Raw genomic sequence first — 20,085 nt, forward strand, 5'->3', positions numbered from 1 at the left:
CGCCTGGGTGGCTCAGTTGGTTAAGCAACTGCCTTCGGCTCAGGTCATGATCCTGGAGTCCCGGGATCGAGTCCCACATCGGGCTCCCTGCTCGGCGGGGAGTCTGCTTCTTCCTCTGATCCTCCCCCTCTCATGCTTTCTGTCTCCCATTCTCTCTCAGATAAATAAATAAAATCTTAAAAAAAAAAAAAGCAAAAGGACTAAAGACAATGTGCAGAATGAGTCTGGTAGATGCTCCATAAACGGTAGGTTTTATTATTTTTTAAGATTTTATTTATTTATTTGAGAGAGAGAGAACACAAGTGGAGGAGGGGCAGAGGGAGAAGCAGACTCCCCGTGGAGCAGGGAGCCCGATGCGGGACTCGATCCCAGGACCCTGGGATCATGACCTGAGCCGAAGGCAGACACTTAATGGACTGAGCCACACCCCAAATGATAGCTTTTATTAATGACCAGTTCTCACAGAGCTTCTCCAACGCATGTAGTATTGTGCTGAGCCCTCTGCGGTCCAAACATCACCCTCCTCTCTAGGAGTTTATCATTCTGCTGGGAAAGTAAGATGTCTTTACACGAGCCAGTGGAGAAAGAAGGTGGCTTTATATGAGTGAGGTCTTCTAGTAAGTGCCCTACGTTGCAAAAGGGCTTGAACTCGGAGAAGGGAAGAAATGCTGACTGGTCTTAAACTAACTTCTAACCACAGTGACCACAGACCCCAGTGAGGGTGGTGGATGAGGGTGATGAGCTTACCAAGAAGAGACAAAGGGGGAACCTCCCTATACGCAGAGGCACAAGTTATCGTGAAGTTCCTAGAAGGGAAGAAAAGCCAAAGAGAGGGTGAGTGAGGACCCGTTCTAAGAATAATTCTGGCCCTCTTGATCCCATCCCGAGCGAAGCCCTAAACGTCACCTCTCGGCTCACAGCAATCTCGCTAGTAAATGAGCGCAAATATTTGGCCCTTCCTAAGGGAACAGACAAAATTACAATGGTGCCGAGTAACTTGGCCCCGGTTGGGAAGGAAACACATCTGAATCCTGTGAAGTAGAGCTGCGCCCCTGGGAACACCTCCAGGTTCTGCTCTGTGGTAAGTTTGGGGCTCCCAGGATGTCTTCCTGCCTTCTGTCTTTCCTCGGCTTTTTTCTTCCTTCTTTCTTTTCCCCTCCTCCTCCTTGTTCTTCCTCTTCCTCACTTGTCTATACTTAGATTTCAACACACATTATCAGCCTCCCCCGCCCAGCAAACTCAGTAACACCTGTTCTGTGCTTTGCTTTTCCCCCTCATTTAACAATAAATCTTGTGAACCTCCCCAGATGAGCCCAGATAAACTGCCTCACTCTTCCCAACAGCTGTGTGGTACCCTGTTGTTGGCTGCACCAGGATTTACCCAGGGCCCTGGTTTTAATGGCACCCGGAGTCTGTCAAGAGTAAAAAGCATTTCCGAGTAGTTCCCTGGCCACGCACATGTCTGCGGGGCCTGCTGTGTGTTGAGCCATGGGGAGAGGTGGGGAGCCCCTTCCCTTGGGAACTGGGAGCCTAGCAGAGGAGGTGCGCACGTAGGAGAGGGGCACGGGCTCTATGTACCAGGGGGCGCAAACACAGGGCCGCGGGGGCCCTTCCTGGGGCTCCGTGCTGCTCCTGGCTTCCGCTTCTCTGCCGAGGTCGGAGGTAAAAAACCAGCTCTCCTCCAGAATGTGGCCCCAGCTCTGGGTGTTTATAGTCAGGGGAGGGAATTCTGTAGGAAGGAAGGAAAAATCAGAAACCCCAGTTCCAAGATATTACAGATAGAGCACGGGGCAATCACAATAGCTGTCAAGCCTGGAGGAAGAGGGGTTGTTTATCCAAGGCAGGAGGCTCCCAAGGGGCAGGAAAGGTGGCCAAAGCATCTTGCTCAACCCCATCCCTGCCACAGCCTAGCACATTCCCCTCCTGGCACTCCGGATGGGGCTGCCCCTCCCATGCCCTTCCCTTGTCTCTTCTGGATCCAGCGGGGGCTGCCACAGGGGGACACCTGCCCAGCCCTCTGAGGGGGTGAGCACAGGCCTCAGTGCAGCAGATCCTGCCTTCGAGGTGCCGGACTCTGCATGTGGCTGAACATGAACAGAGTCACCCAAACTGTGTCACCTCCCTGGCAAATCCCCTTTGGAAGGGATGGCGCAGGCAGACACCGCCAGGGCTGGGAATCCTGAGGAAAGGCCCAGAAGAAGGGGTGGGCCTCGTCTTCCAATATTGCCTTAAACAGAACGGAGGCAGGACAGACAGATGGCCCCAGGACTTCTGGAGGGAGAGGTTTGGCCTTAGAGGGTTTTTCCTGCTCTGGCTCCACAGGGGAACAGTTTGCTGGGCCTCGAGACATCCGGAGCGTGGGTGTTCGTGGTGGCAGTGTTTAGGTGTGGTGAGGGAGAGAGGGCTGTGCTCATTCTGCAGAGGCCAGAGCTGGTGGAACTGAGGGCAATTATCGCTGAACCAGGGTCGCCTGGCAGGGCTCTTCGCCCGGTCCTGGTCACGCAGGTTCAGCCAGGTTCGGAGCATCTTCCACAGCCCCGTGGCTTTCCCGACACCAGCCAGTCGCTGAGCCTCACAAGTTCCCCTGGTTTCTGACTTCCGCCTCCTCCCTGTCTGTGCCTTCCGTTCCGAGGGCCCCGTGTGCCTCCAGCGCCCCCACTCCCCTACTGCACCTCAGGCCCGGGTGGAGCGGCCACGGGATCCTTCCAGAAACGCTGCTTTCCTCGGGCCTCTCCGGCTCCGGGCTCCCTGCTGCTGCCCACGCTCAGCACAGCCCCTCGGCCTGGCCCTGGAGGGCAGAGCCTGTGTCTTCCTGCGCCTGGCACGGAGCAGGTGCCCAGGTCATGAAGGAGCTGTGATGGAGATGGACAACCGGCCAGGGCACCAGTAGACGGTGACATCTGTCCGCTCCCCGCCATGCGGACGGAGGACGGGCAGTCAGACCGGGGATCTGCACGAGGGAGACGGTCAGCTCTGGGATGACTGGGCAGCTGTGGCAATGGCAGCGGGAGGCACGATGGGGAAGGGTTGGCTGTAGGGAGGAGAGGGGCGCTGGATTCGTGGAGGTGGAGGGGGGCGGCTGAGGCTAAGGGGTGTTTATAGGGTGGCACCCATGGGGACAAGAGGAAGAGAAAGCACATGTTCCGAGAGGAGATGGACCGTCTGGGACAATTTTGTGTGGACTCCACCAGGGAGGCAGTAAGGAGCGAGGGAAGAATCCAGTCTGCATAAGTCTAATGTCTTTTTCTGGGAGCGCCCCCTTAGCGAGGGAGCAAGAGGAGACAAGCCTGGCCTGGGTGGTCCAAGGCCGAAGAGAGAGGATACGGGAAGTCTCCCTCGGAAGGAGAGGTGAACAGGGGGCGGGCCATGCACCTGTCGGCCTCTTCACACCCCTGAGCTGGGTGGTGCTCACCATTCATAGGATCCCTATTTTACACACAAGGGCCCCGAAGGCCAGACAGGTTGAGGTAAGGGAACTTACCCTGTGTGGGAACAAACCCACATAGACAGTACAGGGTCAGAGCTGAGATTTAACCAAGGCCCGTGGGATCCCCCACTCTCTAGGCCAGCACCACACCAAAGAAGGCAGTACCCACCCGGGAGTGGCTGGGCAGAAATAGGTATTAGGATCTAGAAAGAAGGCCAGGAGTGGTGGGGTCAACAGGTTCGTGAGACTGTGGAGCGGTGTTGAAAAGCCACGTTGGAATCAAGGTGGAGGACAGACTCTGAGAGCCTTAGCCAAGGGCTAAAGTCACCCCCACTGCTCCCACAGCCTGTGCCCCCCCCCCCCCGTCTCCTCCTCCTTTGGTTCTGCCCTGCCCCCTCCTTGGAACCACACCCTACATTTGTGTAGCCCCTTGTTCATACGGCGTATACACATGAGTTTAAGAAAGCCAAGTAGAGATGGGCGCCTGGGTGGCTCAGTTGGTTGGGCGACTGCCTTCGGCTCAGGTCATGATCCTGGAGTCCCGGGATCGAGTCCCGCATCGGGCTCCCTGCTCGGCAGGGAGTCTGCTTCTCCCTCTGACCCTCCTCCCTCTCATGCTCTCTGTCTCTCATTCTCTCTCTCAAATAAATAAATAAAAAAAAAATCTTAAAAAAAAAAAAAAAAAAAGAAAGCCAAGTAGAGCCTGGGGCGCAGCAACTTGTTTATCTCAAAGGGGGAAGCACCCACGTGGGCCCCTGCCGCCTGGGGATTTGGCCCGGAGACGAAATCCCCAAGTTTGCCCAGGAATCACCGGCCTGCCACCTAACTGCCAGCCAGCTCACCACCCCCGTGCAATCGCTAGCCTGACGTCTAGGTGGCACCAAAGCCTCACACTGATTCCTCCCAGGCTGGGGAGCCCGCGGGTACCCCGCAGGCACCTGCTCAACCCAGCGAGTTCGTGCTCAGCTTTGTGGGTTCAGTTCCTCCAAGTACACAGCAGCTGCAAGCTTGTAATTCCTTTCTTCCTTCTACTTTGCCCCATCCCTGGCCTCCTTTTGGAGGTCCTCGCCCTCTCCCCTCTCCCCTCTGCCTCAGGGACATCCCAAAGCAAGGACTCCATCTGTCAAATGTAAAAAAAAAACTACTGAAAAGAGAATACAACAAATAACATGAAATTCACACTTAAACTTCAGGGTTTTTTTGTTTTTGTTTTTTAAAGATTTTATTTATTTATTTGAGACAGAATGAGAGACAGAGAGCATGAGAGGGAGGAGGGTCAGAGGGAGAAGCAGATTCCCTGCCGAGCAGGGAGCCCGATGCGGGACTCGATCCCGGGACCCTAGGATCATGACCTGAGCCGAAGGCAGTCGCTTAACCGACTGAGCCACCCAGGCGCCCCTAAACTTCAGTTTTTTAAAAAAAAATTATCACAGCAATATTTTCACATGGTTCAAAACAATAAGCTCCTGTTGAACCTCTTCAGATAATTAAAATACTGTAGTAACTTCTCGACTCTAGGAACACCACCGGCGTATCTGCTCCGGCAGATCACCAGCCGGACACTCTGTTCTGATACGGCTTTGAAGTGTGGCTAGTTAACAAAACGAGAATTCATTCATTCATCCATCCATCCATTCATTCATTCTGTCTGTCTGTCTGCAAGTATCTACTGTGAGCCACTAGGTCGGGCACTCCCGGAGGCCAGAAATTAGACTAGGTCCCTTCTGGCCAAGCGCACATCCCACGGTGGAGATAAACTCCAGGAATGCCAGGTGCTAAGTCCTAGGAAGAGAAATAGAGCAGGATTCCGGGTAGGGGTGATGGGCAGGCGTCAGTGGTCCAGAAAGATCGCTCTGAAGGAGTGATTTTGAGCAGAACCCTAAACACGACCTGGGGAGCAATTGGTGGGGGCGGAAATATCCCTGTCGGCTGTGGAGCGGCCCCGTCCCCCGCGAGGTGAGAGCGAGAAAGTTGGGATTCCTGGCTCTGCTCGGCCTTCGGCCGGCGCCCCCGCCGCCCCGGGCTCGCTCGCTGCCTCCGTGGGAGGGAGGGTCCCCGTCACGTTCCCTGGGGCCCCGCCCCCGGCCCCCCTCCCTGCACGGCGCACGGCGCACGCCGCCCCCCACCCCACCGCGGGGGGGACCGCGGAGCCGCGGCCACGCGCAAACGTAAAGTTTCTGCGGCTCAAAGTGACGCAAAAATTCTTGAAGAGCTCTTTGGCGGCGGATATCTAGAGATCAGACCATGTGAGGGCACGAGAGTACAAATACGGCCGCTCGGGCGCCCGCTCCCGCACAGGCAGCCGCGCCCCCGCTGCCTCGAGGGCGCGAGGGCCGCCCCGCCTCGGAGAGCCCCGGACCAGCCTGCGCACGGACTCCCGCCAGGTGGGTCGGCCTGCCTCGCGCGGGTCCGCGCTCCTGCCCGCACACCCCATCCCGCGGGGCCTCCCCGGGCGCGGGCGCGGGCGTGTGTGCGCCGCGCGCTGGGCTCCGCGCCCCGCCGCCGCCCTCGCCGCGAGGACGGGCGAGGACGGCCGGCGCGCCCGGGGACGGGGCGAGCGCCGAGGGGGCTGGGGGCGGCGTTGGGGGGCTCCTTTGTCTACCGCACGCGGGGGCTGTTCCGATGGCCGGGGGACCGGAGCAAGACCCTGTGAAGACGGGCTCAGGCTAGGCGCTGTTGTGCGCGTCGGGGAAAGTTGCTTTAGTTTCAGCTCGCTGCTTGCGCTGGGTCCTCCCTTACCCACGGCGTGCAGGTGGCTTCGTGCAGAGGCACTTCTGCAGGGAGGGTTCTGGTTGACAGCCCAAGTATCTGGAGAAATCTCTAAGTGGACTCTTACGTGGGACGAGTCTCCGGGCGCCTGGGTTGTTTTCACTGGCAGAGCCGGTGCACGCTCCGCCGTCGGCCGGGCGGTTCCGAACGTACGCGAAACTCAAACTGCAGCGAGCTGCTGGGCACGTTCAAGTGCGTACCCGTCGATTGCTAAAGAAAATGTGTGCATTTAAATATGTCTTTTGAAAACACTCTTTGGAGCTGAAGAACCCAAAGGAGCACGTTTCCTTTTGCACTGGGTCTTTTGCATAAAGAATTTCTTGTTCAGTTGGGGTTCTGAAGAATTTGAGAGGGGTAGAATTGCTAAGAGGACATTACAAACGCGCGCGGGTGTGTTTATGATCAATTTTGTCCAGAAAAATGAACCAGGTCAATGGATTATTTATGAGCCTGCTAGCTCTCATCATGGTAAGACTAGATCAAATATTTAATGTGTTTTGCCTTCAGTTACATAGGAAAAATGTCTAAGGAAGCAACATTGGGATTTATGTTTAATGCAGGCCCACTATGGGCGGCATTAGCATTTGGGTCTTGAGCGGTGGAGGGAAACACACAGCTTTGACTCTGTCCCATTCCCTGCGTTTGTGTGGAGTCCCTGATGCCAGGAAGGTGGCTTTCCTACCACAGACTGGGTTGGGGGTGGCTGCCTCCAGCGCCACCGAGGAGACTCAGGTTCTGAGGAGGCTGGTGCAAACTAAGCAAACCATTTTGTGCATGAGCTTTTCTTTTTTTCACTGAACTTGAACAAGAGCAGATCGAGACTGCTTCACAATTAATTAGAAGGCCCCTCAGCACTCTGGTGACCCGTGTGGGACGTTTCAGGAATCTAAGAGCAGCACAGATACTCAAACCCATTTCTTTCGGTCTCTTGCTTAAGAAACATAAACTAGGGGTGGGGAGAGGGGTGACGGTGGGGACAGAATAATGTTGAAGTTTTAATGGAATCAGCAAAAGCTCAGAAATTCCTCTGTGGGGGATTTTTAGAGTTGTCTGAGCATAATGATGACGCTCGGAGAAGCATGTCCAAGAGTTTCACGAGTGGGCGATGTGGCCGTGGGGTGGGGGTGCTTGGCTGGTGCTTGGCTGGAGTCTCCGAGGGCAGGCGTGCAGGAACGTCCCCAATGTCCCCTTCCGAAGAGAAACACAGATGATTCCAGAAATTAAGCCAGTAAGTGGCAGTTCCTTCTCCTGCGTATCATCAAATGGTTTGATTAGAGAGAACAAAGGCAGGGCCGCCTGAAGAAGTTTAATTTCAATTTGGCTTCATGAATCAACAGGATATGGTCACGATTTGACTTTTTTGAAGAAAGATGCCTGTGTGACCAAAGGGAGAATTATGCATTTTTTTCTGTCAGAAGGTACCTCACGCCTTAGCTCTTCCCATCCCAGGTCCGCTCCTCTGGCTGTCACAGTCCTCAGCTGTAATTGAGGGCAGGAGGGGGCCCTGCGTGACATGATGTCCAAGTCTCCTCCACTTCTTCTGTGACTGTGACCCTAATCTCTCTGCTTTAAACAAACACGACTTGAAAGGATGCTGCAAAATGCCGGAGCACCGGGACTCTGCCCAGATGTTGCCATTAATCAGGGTGCCCTGAGGAACCCCCAGGCGTCGCTTGAAGGCAGAGGTTTGCACAAGTCAAGTCTTGCACCTCATCCACCCACAGGCAACAGGAGCCCGAGTTTCCCCGCCCCCCACATCCCCTTTGCAGCATGCCCAGCGTGGGGTTCAGTGGAAACGGCCTCCAGGCAGTATGATTCGGGCCGTGCCCATTTTCTTTCCAGGTTTGTGGTCTCCCATGTTAACAGCGACAGTCTTGGGTGTGGAGTTAAAGATCTGATAAATCGCCCCACTTCTGCTTTCCTGGGGCAAGTGAGACTTACTCATCCTGCTCCTGTGGGGAATTAGTCTCTGGGCTTAACCTTCTAGCACCCTAAGGAAAGAGAATAGTCATCTTTCCAGGAGGGACCCAGGTGGAAAAATAGATGACAGTGGCCTGTGGGAGATAACTGGCAGAAGTGATTTTCCCTGAGCAGAGGGTGAACTGCTTTTCTAGGGTGGGCGCAAGACCCACCAGAGCTGATGGAGCCCCCATGTTTCTCGGCGCAGCTCATCATACTGACTTGGGTCCATTTTCAGAAATGGTCTCTGAGTAACCGCTCTGTGCAGGGGCATTCCCTCAGCCTGACCAGGGCTGGCTGTCCGTGAGTGGGAAGATCAGCGCGCCTTTACTGGATGTCCATAACACGTTTTTAAAGCAAGGGAGTGTGCTCCCAGCCCTGTGTCCATGTGGTGACAAAATGTGGAGAGATGAGACCAGTGTGAGGCCATTTGTTATCTTTCCTCCTTTCTTTGGGCTCCCCTGGAAGCTCGCGGATCTCCCTTGCTTCCACCCCAACCTTGGACCAACGGTACTTGTTAGTGGGTATTTAAGCCATAGGCTTTTTAAGTTTTTTGGTTTTTTTTTTTAAGATTTTATTTATTAGAGAGAGAGAGAGAGAGATCATGAGCAGGGGAGGGGCAGAGGGAGAAGCAGGCTCCCTGAAAAGCAGGGAGCCTGATGCAGGGCTCCATCCCAGGACCCTGGGATCATGACCCGAGCCAAAGGCAGACCCTTTACCAACTGAGCCACCCAGGCACCCCTAGGCTTTTTACTTTTAATTAATTTAATTTAATTTAATTTTATTTTTAAGATTTTATTTTTAAGTAATCCCTATACCCAGTGTGGGCTCGAACTCTCAACCCTGAGGTCAAGAGTTGCACGCTCCACTGACTGAGCCAGCCGGTGCCCCTAAGCCATAGCGGACTGGATATCCTGTCAGGAATCCCAGGACCCCCCTGGACTGCAGGGCGAGAGATGAACACAAGCGGTGTGGAGATGTGGAGGTCATGGGGCTGGGCCAGCCCGGTGGCCAGGGTCTCCAGGCACTGACAAGCAGGAGAGATGGTATGGGGAAGGACTCCTGGGACCCTGAGGTCCAGCTCTTTCTGCCATTATTTGAGGGAAGGAGGGAAGAAGTGAGGGGTGGGGTTGGGGGGAGGGGGTGACAAGGCCAAGTGGCAGATCTGGGAGAGCCAGCTGCGTGCTCCAGGAGAATCCAGAGCTGGCGGCTGGGAGGCGAGCGGATTAGTGGCAGCGAGTCAGCAGGGGGCCTTGGCCTTCTTGTGTTTTTGTGTGATTTTTCTGGGCACATCCAAAGAAAAAGAACATTTTCTTTCCATTACTACTGAGCTGCTGAATGAAGCTGAAATAAACAGAGCTTTCCCCTCTCACTAAGGGACTCCCTCGAATTTAGGGAGGGGCAGAGCTGGAAGGGCTCCGATCCCGGGGTTTACTCCAGCCCGCCTGCGGCTGTGAGGGCTCAGCCGGGCCCACCACTGCTACCCTCCCGCACCTCTGGTCTTCCCTCTCCCCTGGTGTGTGGTTTTTAAGCACTAATCAAGCTAGCTGGCTCTGTTCCCTGTTTCAGAGGAAAGGAGCGGGGCTGGAGGAAAGGGGAGGGAGGCCCTGCCCAGAGAGAGAGGGAGGAGAGGGGAGATAATGCTATTCTGGGCGCGCCCCAGGCCCCCGCAGGGACATCTGACTGACTTGAGGTTTCCCAGCGCTCCAAAGTCTAGAATGATTTCCCTCCCTCCACCCCAGTTTTTTCTTTTAAAACATTTCAACTGAAAAGTCAGGGAAATGGTCCAGCGAACCTTCTTCCCTCAGAGCCGCCCGTCATTAACGTTTTGTCATGTTCGTGTGTGACTCGCTCTAATTTTTGCCTGTGTAATATATATAGTTTGATACATTCTGTATCATATGTGTGACAAAATTCATGTAACAATGAGACAATCTATATATTATATAATTTTTTTGTTGAACCTCAGAGTTTGCAGACATCTAAATACTTCACCTCTTGGGGCGCCTGGGTGGCTCAGTCGTTAAGCGTCTGCCTTCAGCTCAGGTCATGATCCCAGGGTCCTAGGATAGAGCCCCACATTCCCCCACATTCGGCTCCCTGCTCGGCGGGAAGCCTGCTTCTCCCTCTCCCACTCCCCCTGCTTGTGTTCCCTCTCTTGCTGTCTCTCTCTGTCAAATAAATAAATAAAATTAAAAAAAAAAAAAGTTAAATACTTCACCTCTTGTCTCCTAAGAACAAGGACATCCGCCTACATAAGCAGAGCCCCATTATTATCACATTTGGGAAGCAGTTTGATAAACTACTATCAAATATACAAATATTGGGCACCTGGGTGGCTCAGTCGGTTAAGCGACTGCCTTCGGCTCAGGTCATGATCCCGGGGTCCTGGGATCGAGTCCCGCATCGGGCTCCCGGCTCAGTGGGGAGCCTGCTTCTCCCTCTGACCCTATCCCCTCTCATGCTGCTTCTCTCTCTCTCTCTCTCAAATAAATAAATAAATAAATAAAATCTTAAAAAAAAATACAAATATTACAGTCCTTATTTAAATTTCCCCCACTATCTCAGTGGTGTCCTCTGTAGCATAAAGGGTTACTTCTTGAGACCACAGACTCCCAGGGGTCGAAAACCACCTCTTGCCCTCACCTCTGTGCATCTGAGGCCTAGATCAATATTGCGTAACGATGAACTGATTTTCATGAATGTTCCCAAACTGCATGCATGACACATTGTAAAGCACATTTCAGAGCTTCTTGACCTAAGAATATAGGTCCCTTCAGGCAACATTCCCTAAATCACAAACATCTTGTGGGCTCTGTGGCCCCCTCCACTCTGCTGCTTGACCTCAGCCCTTGGCTCCACTGCGTCCTCCCCACTCCCTGCCCCACCCCGGGAAGTGGGCCCAGCTCCCCCTTTCCTCTTGCCTCCACCACTCCCATTGTACTTAATTCGACTTCAGACCCCCTTTCTCCCCCCCTCTCTGCTCCACCCTCACTTCCTAACCACACCCTGCCCCCCCCCCCCCGTGTTCTCTCTCTCCCCCCTCTCCCTCCCTTGGCTCCCTTTGTGGGTTTAATCATGTCTGTTTTACACAAAAGTAGTTTTAGTGATATACTTCGTATTACGGAAGAGAAAAATCTGTGTTTGGATATGCTGCCACGTTTTTTAATCTTGATTTCTATTTATGGCATAAATTGCTTTACGACCACAGTAAAGGAGTGTTCCGAAGGTGGAAGCGGCCCTCCTCACCCCACCTGATCTAACGCGTCGGCGGTTTGAGTTTCCCAAGTCCTTTCCTGGCCTCGTCCACGTTGGAACACAGAGGCAGCAGTTTCGTTTTCAGCAAAAAGTTGTGAGTTGTGGGGTTCAGTGTAATAACAAACGTGTGTCCTCACCTTCTACAGCTCTTAGAAAGGTGCCTGAAAGACTCCTCCACAGAATCTGCACAAGAGTCTCCCCACTTCCTGTCCTCTCCTGGAATGTAGTTTTTCTCAAGAACCAGAAGAATGTTAGGATAGGGAGATGACGGATTACAGATACCTTCCAATCAGCTTCATTGTCCCCTTTTGTTGTGCTTCACAATGCTGTCCCACAGCTTACATTTTAGATGTTTCCGCATTTTCCGGGCAAACTGGATTCTGTAGCTAGTTTAGGAGGCTATCTGCATTGACAAGGTTGATTTCTGTAGGTAGAAAATACATTCCACGTTCCAAACAAGCAACTCACAACTGAACGTTTGGAACACAGACCATTGATGGGTGTGCCTGCTGGTACTTGTTTCAAAGTCTAAAAGCACAACCTGTCTTTTCTAGTCCAGAGTCCATGAAAATGATTGTTGTGACAGTCCTCCCTCCCCGCCCTCAAGATGCACAGCACATCTTCCCGATGGGTGAGGGGTGGGGAGGGGCACCTGTGAAAAGGACCCGGGGAATGAAAGGGTAGCGCCTTACCTGAGGCTCAAAACCACCAGCACGGCGGCTGGGGCCCCCTGGGCCCTGCACCCAGGGAACCTGAAATATAACCTCTGTGCTGGCAGCTGTGCAAGTATTTGAGCCCAGAGATGTATGAGGAATGGCTCCTGCTGCCAGGACATCCAAAGCAAATAGACATAAAAGGATAACTAATGATACACAATAATCAGGGATGAATGACATATTAGTAATCGTACAGCGTGGCGAGAGATCATTTGGGCTGGGGTGATGAGTGAAGCTTCAAGGAGGGGCTGGATAGAAACTTAAGCCAGGCCTCGAAGGATGCGGGATAATTAGGGGCAGCAGCGCGGCGTGGGGTAGGGATACACTTGGGCGCGCTGGGTGGCCCACCTGCCCCTGATGACCTGGGGTGCCTGGTAAGCATGCAGCACCCACATGGATCTCTTGAATTATAATCTCTGGGACAGCAGCCCAGGAATCTGCTGTTTACAATTTGCCAGTGACCCCAAGGAGAGGAGCTGGTTGGGAGGAACAAGCACAGTCAGGGAGGGCCTGTGGAAGTGGGGGAGTCGCTCGCGTCTGGGCCCCGGTCCCCCTGGTGGGGCGTGAAGCCAGAGGGCAGGATGGGCTGCACACGTGTGGTGGCCCAGTGGCCACCAACGCCCTGTCATTTACTGATGCTCTCCACGTGCTAGACACTGAGAGTCAAGATAAATAATCCATTGTCCATTTGTCCAGCCTCTGGAGCGATGTGAACCACACCACAAACGGCTCATTCTCTCTATCCGACTCGCCGTGTGCAGAGAAGTTCGAAGCTCCCCTCTCCCAGGCAGGGAAAGTTCTGGACAGAGACTCTTGTCCTTTCTCAGGATAACTGGCCCAGATGACCCTAAGGATTATAGACTATTTAATCCCTCTCCAAAAAATTGAACTGTCTCACACAAAGAATTCTTTGGGTGGGAAAGCGATGTTCATTTCTACCTCTTTTGTCCAAAAACAGGTGGATTTTCCCTGCCCTCCCCATTCACACGGTGAAGTCTGTTTTGTTTGAAAGGTGAGCCAGGAGTCCCTTTGGATCCAAATACAAACCACCGTCTTACGCTGCGGGCGACTGTGAGTCAGAACCCACTCACATCCGGGCTCCTGCGACAGAAACCGCGCAACAGGAACAAAAGAAAGACTTGCAGACTCTGAAGGCTCCTTGGGGCTAGAAATGTGAGCCATCTAAACACGCTGCTCAGGTCAGCAGAAGGCTCCGGTGACAATAGGATGCGCGACAGGGATTTGGAGGAGCACCATGGGCCTCTCCCTCCTTAAGCCTAAGTACTGAGCCTGGCCTTGTACCATGAACTTCAGATGGGCCGAACGGCGCCTGCCTTGCCGCCAGGAGCCTGGCACGTAGTAGGCATACAGTATGTCTTTGCAGAATTAGTGTTGCCGGCTCAGGGCTCCCTGGCAATGGGCACCAGAACTTTGTAATTGCTCTCGCCCTCGGGGAGGTGTGTTGGGAACTTCAGACTCCCTCTCTGAAGAGAGAAGGCAAATTGCCACTTGGCTATCTGATCTATAATTACTCTGTTCTCTGTGGTACAGCCATCATTTGTGCTGGGTTTGGTTTGGTTTTTGAAAATGAAAACCAAGTGTCCTGAGAAATGAACTCACTTCGATCTCAACAAACGAAGTCAAAGTACAGACTTTCTCTATTGTTTCTGCTTAGAGCGTGCTGACAGATGTGCAACAGACAAGTCGGGTCAAGGACATTTCCAAAGGTCTGGGTAGTTTCATGACTAACTGTAATTACATGCTTGTTCCGAAACCGGTTCCCCTGGCTACAGAGACAGAGTTTGTGGGAAGAGGAATGGAGGTTTGATCAGAAGTTTAAAGAGAAACAATCCTTTCTCCTGGGGTTGGGGGGTGGGGCGGGGTGACTTAGCCACCCCCCACCCCCTGGGGTTAAGAGGGAGCAGGAGTGTGAACCGAAAGCGCGGGCTGTCAGCCCACCAGGGACTCACTCCCCTGTGCTGCCCGTGTGCGGAGAGGTGGGATTAGGGTCCCATGTGTCATGTTGTCATCCCATCGAGCAGCAGGGTGACGTGGTGCCACCCCCAGCCTGTCACCTGCTCAGCTGGGTGCAAGAGCCAATGTTCAAGGTGCAAAGGAAGGCTTGTGGGGCTTTCTCTGGCCACAGAGAAACTCAAAGGCTGCCTGGAGGAGGTCACAGCTGTAATATTGACCTCGTTTGCAATCTCTACCCAGCAGGATAAAAATATCTTTTAAAAAAGAAAGCTTTTAAGAGAACATTCTTAGAAGCCAATTTTCTTAACTCTTACTTCTTTATTCCCGGGGCAGCCTGCTCTCAACTGTGATCTGCGGGTCTCAGTAGAAAAAGGTGGCCCGTGCTCCGTAGAATCGGAAAAGTAGGAGAATGGGAGCCACGGGCAGCGTCCTGCCAGCAGGAGGGGGTCCGGGCCAGGCTGTGGTCTCCTGGCCAACTGGATGAGTCACCGGGAGGAGCTTTCTTCCAATTGGGAGAGGCAGAAAGGAAGGAGATGTGCGTCTCCTGCCCATTTGGTGGCTTTGGGTGGCTGTAACTTAGGTTTGTACCCCAGGTTCGGGTATCAGGAGTGCTAGAGAGCGGAGCTGGCTGGAGAGAGACCAACCTGAAGTCATGAGTCCATGGAGGATCCCCCTTGGCAGGCTTTCTTAGGACTTGGACCATTTCAGCCTGTTGATGCAATTTAAAAAAAAAAGTGCTGGGAGATATTTCAGGAAACAAGGTCTTTGTAATACTCAGAACAAAAACAGAGAAGCATGCATTATTCTTCTAGGAGCTGCTCAGGACAGGTGCCAAGAAATCAAGATCAGTTGCCTTAGGGGACGAACCCCTGAAGATACTGAAGAACATATATTGCCCAAAGAAGTTCACCAACACACACACATTTTGCATCTTCCCTGCAGGATGCCCCAAGGGAGAAAGTACAGGAAACCTAGAACAAATCACTTGACCCAGGCATGAGGAAGGTGACAGAGTCACAAGTATGGCTAAGTGTTTGCTCCCCCCACCACGATATTCTTCAGAGATGGGTGACGTGTCCCTCCCATAGACCATGGGGGACGTGCCACAGAAAGATTGGATGGTACAGCTGCTCTTTGAGCTGCAGTTTTTTGTTTTGTTTTTTAAGTCTTCTCTACATCCCACCTGGGACTCGAGCTCACGACCCTGAGATCAAGAGTCGCACGCTCCACCCACAGATCCGGCCGGGCGCCCCTGAGCTGCAGTTTAAATGAGAGCAACAATGCGGTATTCCAGATAAGGAGAAGTTCCTACAGAAAACTTTGGGTAAAATTTTGAAGGTGGAGAAAGAAAGGTGGGGGAGGGGGAGCCTTGGTCACAGGCTGGCTCAGCCCATTGATGCCATCGGGCTGCACGTGGTAAAGCTCTTTATCTCTGTCATCTGGCCTTCAAGTTCTTCAGTGTTCAATGCGGAGAACATGCTGTTGATAGAGGCTGAAGGGAAGTGCAGAGGCCTTCTTCAAACAACACAACCAGAGACCACAAGGTGCAGGTTTAATTTAGCTGTGTATTTAAATACACTGACACCTCATCATCATCTCTCAAAAAAATAATGAACTTTAAAAAAAATCCCTCAGCCTGGCACATGGTTACTTATGGTGGATGAGAGAATGTGTGGTTAATTTGAAGAGTCCACGGAGGGGGCCAGGGGAGGCTGGAGAGCAGCATAAAGATGAGCACAATGGGGTTTTATCTAGATCACGCTTTATTAGAAATTCATGTTCTTCTGTGAGTGGTGTTTGCATCCTTGAGCCCGGGGTAGGGTCCGGAGGTGGGGGCCAAGCAGCTGGATAGGGTAGAACCCAGGACACCCACCCCATCTCCTTATTTATACACATACACACCCTAGATCCATAGAGCTGGTATCTCTCTTGTTGCTGGAATATTTTCAGCAACAATCAATCCCTTTAAAATTTTTATTTTCTACTTTACAGAAAAAAAGAACCCAATGAACACAAAGCTCTAATTACTTGCATCCCCTTGTATTCATTGCTCATCCTTGCCAATATTTTTGTACACAGTCACCGGTGTGAATCTACTACTTTGTGTTCTAATTTTCCGCTACATTTTTATCTTCACATTTCCACCTGTGGATAGTTAAGTTCTAGTCACTGAAAGCCCCAAAGAGGTAGGAGACAGACACTGCCGTTTTTTATTAGCTTCCATTTCTAGCCATCCTCCAACTGTTGGATTTGAAGGGGTGATATCAGATCTTTGCAGCTGTGACTAGTGCTAACAGTCATCCCTAGACATCTCGAAAGGTGGAATGTGACCTGAGCTAAGCAGAGACCTGTTTCAACTCCCAGCCTATTTCAAGAGCTTGAAAAGTTCAGGCCCCAGTAAAATGAAGTTAGGTGGAAGGTCTTGGCTCCTTACTACTTTATAACATGCCATAGGTTTACAGTCCAAGAGGGCTCGGATTTCTGCCCCATGTTTGACGTGTGAGGCCTCGGTCCAGATTGCGGCGCTGACTTCCCCGCACCTCGCTCGGCCCCAGCAGGGCTATGGAGGTGCCGAGGCCCCGGCCAGGCCTCCCCACCAGGCTGCTCGGGGACAGAGACACCAGCCATACTGGCATCTGTAACCCGCACGCTCTTCTCACTCGCTCTTCCAGCTCGCCCCGCCTGCCCACTGTTGCTGGCTAACAGGTGGATCCTCCTCAGGAGTGGCTGGGAGAGGTAGGCAGAATACACAGCGAGCAGCAGGGCCATTCAAAGCCCGGGCAGACTCGCAGAGGCACGAGGCGAACGCATCTGGGGAACGCCCTGGACACAGTCAGGAGCAGCTAGACCCTCTAAGGAAGAGGGGAAAAGTCCACAGCTAAGGATCTAGGGGTGCCTTTGTTCTTGTCCTTTTAAAGTCATACTTGCAATTTACGTAAAATACACGGCCTGCTCTGCTTAGACGGTTTAGGACTGTCCTAATTTATTTGCAGGCAGCAACTGCTTCTTTCTTTGTGTTTCTTTTCCCAGCCTAGCATCCAGAACAAGGTAAGTGCTCTGCACAGTTTTGGTGAAGAAAGTCATCTTCTTACCTTCTTCTGAGTGACTGGTAAACTCCAGGATGCAATTCTAGTCCCTCAAACTGAAGTCAGTCTTTTGTTCTTAAACAGAGCCGATGCAAGACCTGGGTGATTTGCTGTCTGTTCTTATTTGTTTTGTTGTTTTGGGTTTTTTGTTTTTTGTTTTACCTTTTCAAATGACTTGATTGTGATTTGATAGCTCGTCTAGGTTGAAAACTGGAGGTGATTTTATTGACTGCCATATAGCAAACAGGATGTTTCACACTTGACAGATGCATTTGTAATCCCATTCATTAATGTCGTTTACGATGTTTGTTGAGTTAATACCAAAGACAAGTAGGATGCGTAATTCTGTTCTCCCTTTGCCGTGTGCCTTCCCAACAGAGTTCTCAATCCCATTGATATAAAGCTCCAAGGAGATCCCCAGATCTGAGCACTGAGAATTCGGCTCGGGTCCTCAGCAGATGGGTGTCACCGTCATCTCCTAGCCAGCAGGATGGAGACCACGCCCTTAAATTCCCAGAAGGAGCTATCAGCGTGTAAGGATAAAGAAGATTGTCAGGAAAACGGAGTTCTGCAGAAGGGTGTCCCTGTCCCTGAGGATAAGGTGGAGTCTGGCCACGTCTCCAACGGGTACTCAGCGGTGCCGAGCCCTGGTGCCGGAGATGACTCTCAACACTCCATTCCAGCCACCACCACCGCCCTAGCGGCTGAGGCTCATCAAGGGGAACGGGAGACCTGGAGCAAGAAGATGGATTTCCTCCTCTCAGTCATTGGCTATGCCGTGGACCTGGGCAACGTCTGGCGCTTTCCCTACATCTGTTACCAGAATGGAGGGGGTCAGTATCATGGGCCACAAGCAGAGGCTCTGACCCAGGGGTGGTCTGTAGATCCTTTTGGGAGGCCAGAGCGGAGATCATGTCTTTTGTCTTGTCTGACTGATGAGTCCGGGAACATGATTGCTTAGACTTCCAAGCTGGTCCAAAAGACAGAGCCCCAGTAAGCCAAATGTTCAGTCAGCATGTCTGAGGTTCAAGTTGGATAAAAGCTCTCCCAAACCTGACCTCGCCAGACGTTCAGCATCCTCGTGCTTCATGTGTGGGAGAGCCCCCTTCTCACCCCTGAATTACCCAAGCTCCACCCTCAGAGCGAGATGTGAAAATGACCATCAGCCTTGTGCAGGTTCTGCTCGGCAGAGGCCAGAGAGGTTAGATCTGTGTAAGGAAAAATTGGGAAGGGGCTCCAGGGTCCCAGGCCCTCCGGGGCCTTTGGACCCACGTGTGGTCAGAGAAGGGCGTCTGCTCAGGTCCAGAGTCTTGAGCTGGAATCTGAGCATGATCCAGAGTTGAACCCAGCCACAGCATGGCCTTAATAACCCCAAACCATACACTGGATCTGCCTTCTATCTCCTACAAGAGTGCTGGGTTTTTGAGGCTAGAGACTATTTCAGGTTCCTCCTTTTACCCCCCAACACCTTCAGAGCAGTTAACTGTAGGATTATCAAAAAGAGTATCTGACTGCCGGCATGGCTATGGGAGCCACAGAGAGGGGAAGTGGAGAGGAATGAGTAGGCACGGGGCTTCTGTGTTGACACTGGACTTGCTATCAAAATGGTAAAAGGATGAGAAATGGAAGTCAAATCAGTCAATATTTTTTTTTGACAGAAGCTCTGGCAGCTGACTTGGGAGGGCAGCTAAAATGACGTTTGGGGAGAATTCATTAGTGTCCTCATTTCCTCCATGGCCTGACACAGAGTTGCCTGGATTTTTTAAGGACCTTGGTCCACATGCCTACGAAGGCAGTTCCGGGGTGGGGGGGCTGGGAAGCCCAGTCCTCTCTGCCTGGGAGGAGCGGAAGTTATCTCCAGCTTGGGAGGGCTCATCTTTAGCCTGAGCTTTCTATAAGGGGCTGGGGCGCTGGTGACGTTTGTCCTACACTCATTCCCTACCATTAAGCCAGCCAAGCAAACCCATTACAAATGCCACCATGAGAACACAACGTGGTTCTTATTCCCAAGCTAGATGTACCCAGAGCGATTGTAAGTGAGGTGGGACCTTTCTGAGTTGCCCCAACTTCTGGTTTCTAGGTTCAAAGCACTTTATGGGAGGGAGAGTTAGCGGGGAAAATCACAGCTGACCCACCCTTTGGGCTGAGACTCAGGCGGCAGGTGAGCAATCCCCACCTCGGTGTTTCCAAACTGTGCCTCAGCCACGAGAGCCAGGGGACACCAGCATCTCTGGGGATGCCGCAGCCCCGCGCTTCCTTGTTCTGTGACAAACTACCCTTCTCAGCCACATTTGCAAAGGGGGCCCAGAAGGGAGCGTTCTGGCTTAGTGGAATTATGGAAATAGAGCCACATTTCAGAAACAAGAGTCTGGAGCCAGGGATAATAGGGATGAACAAAGATTGGAATGCAGGGACCTGCAGATTACTGCAGGTTGTCACAGGTGATCTGTCCCCAGGGTCTCAAACTCTGCTTGCGTCAGAATCACCTGGGCAGCTTACACATTTTTGTCTTAAACCCACACCTGGAACTTCCCTGTCGGATGTGTGTTCTTAAGCTCACCAGTGATTCCCTCGTGTGGCTGGCTTTGGGAAGCTCAGCCCTCTGCCACTCTGTCATTTCATAGGGGAGGAAACAGGTTCAGGGAGGGGCGGTGTCCCCCAGGGTCCTCCGGTTGGTTAGAAGTGCAACCGATTCCAGGGTCTGGTCTGTTGATCCTGAACCCAGCTTTCTTTCCACGTACTCTCTGCCGCCTTCATTTACTCTCTGAAACCTCCATTTGACCGTGGAGCTCTGGGAAAGTGCTAAGCCCAGGGGAGCATAGTGTGAGGTCGCTTAGCACAGGGTGGCTTCATGAGACTTGAGCATGAGACGGCCCCTTGAATCTTGGTGCTACCC

General features: G+C 52.6%; 1 protein-coding gene across 1 annotated transcript in view; it reads left to right on the forward strand.

Annotated features, from left to right (window-relative positions):
• The first annotated feature begins 5,574 nt into the window (after positions 1–5,574).
• Positions 5,575–20,085, forward strand: part of SLC6A4 (solute carrier family 6 member 4) — a 36,316-nt gene continuing 21,805 nt past the window's right edge. The window contains exons 1-2 of the mRNA XM_045889549.2: positions 5,575–5,811; positions 17,568–18,022. Coding sequence (XP_045745505.1) covers positions 17,680–18,022 — 343 coding nt within the window. The 5' untranslated portion in view covers positions 5,575–5,811; positions 17,568–17,679. The remainder of the gene's footprint in view (positions 5,812–17,567; positions 18,023–20,085) is intronic.

Source organism: Mirounga angustirostris, unplaced genomic scaffold (genome assembly GCF_029215605.1).
Source record: "Mirounga angustirostris isolate CCGP_5_RB_7025 unplaced genomic scaffold, mMirAng1.0.hap1 SCAF_17, whole genome shotgun sequence".
Classification (NCBI taxonomy): Eukaryota; Metazoa; Chordata; class Mammalia; order Carnivora; family Phocidae; genus Mirounga; species Mirounga angustirostris.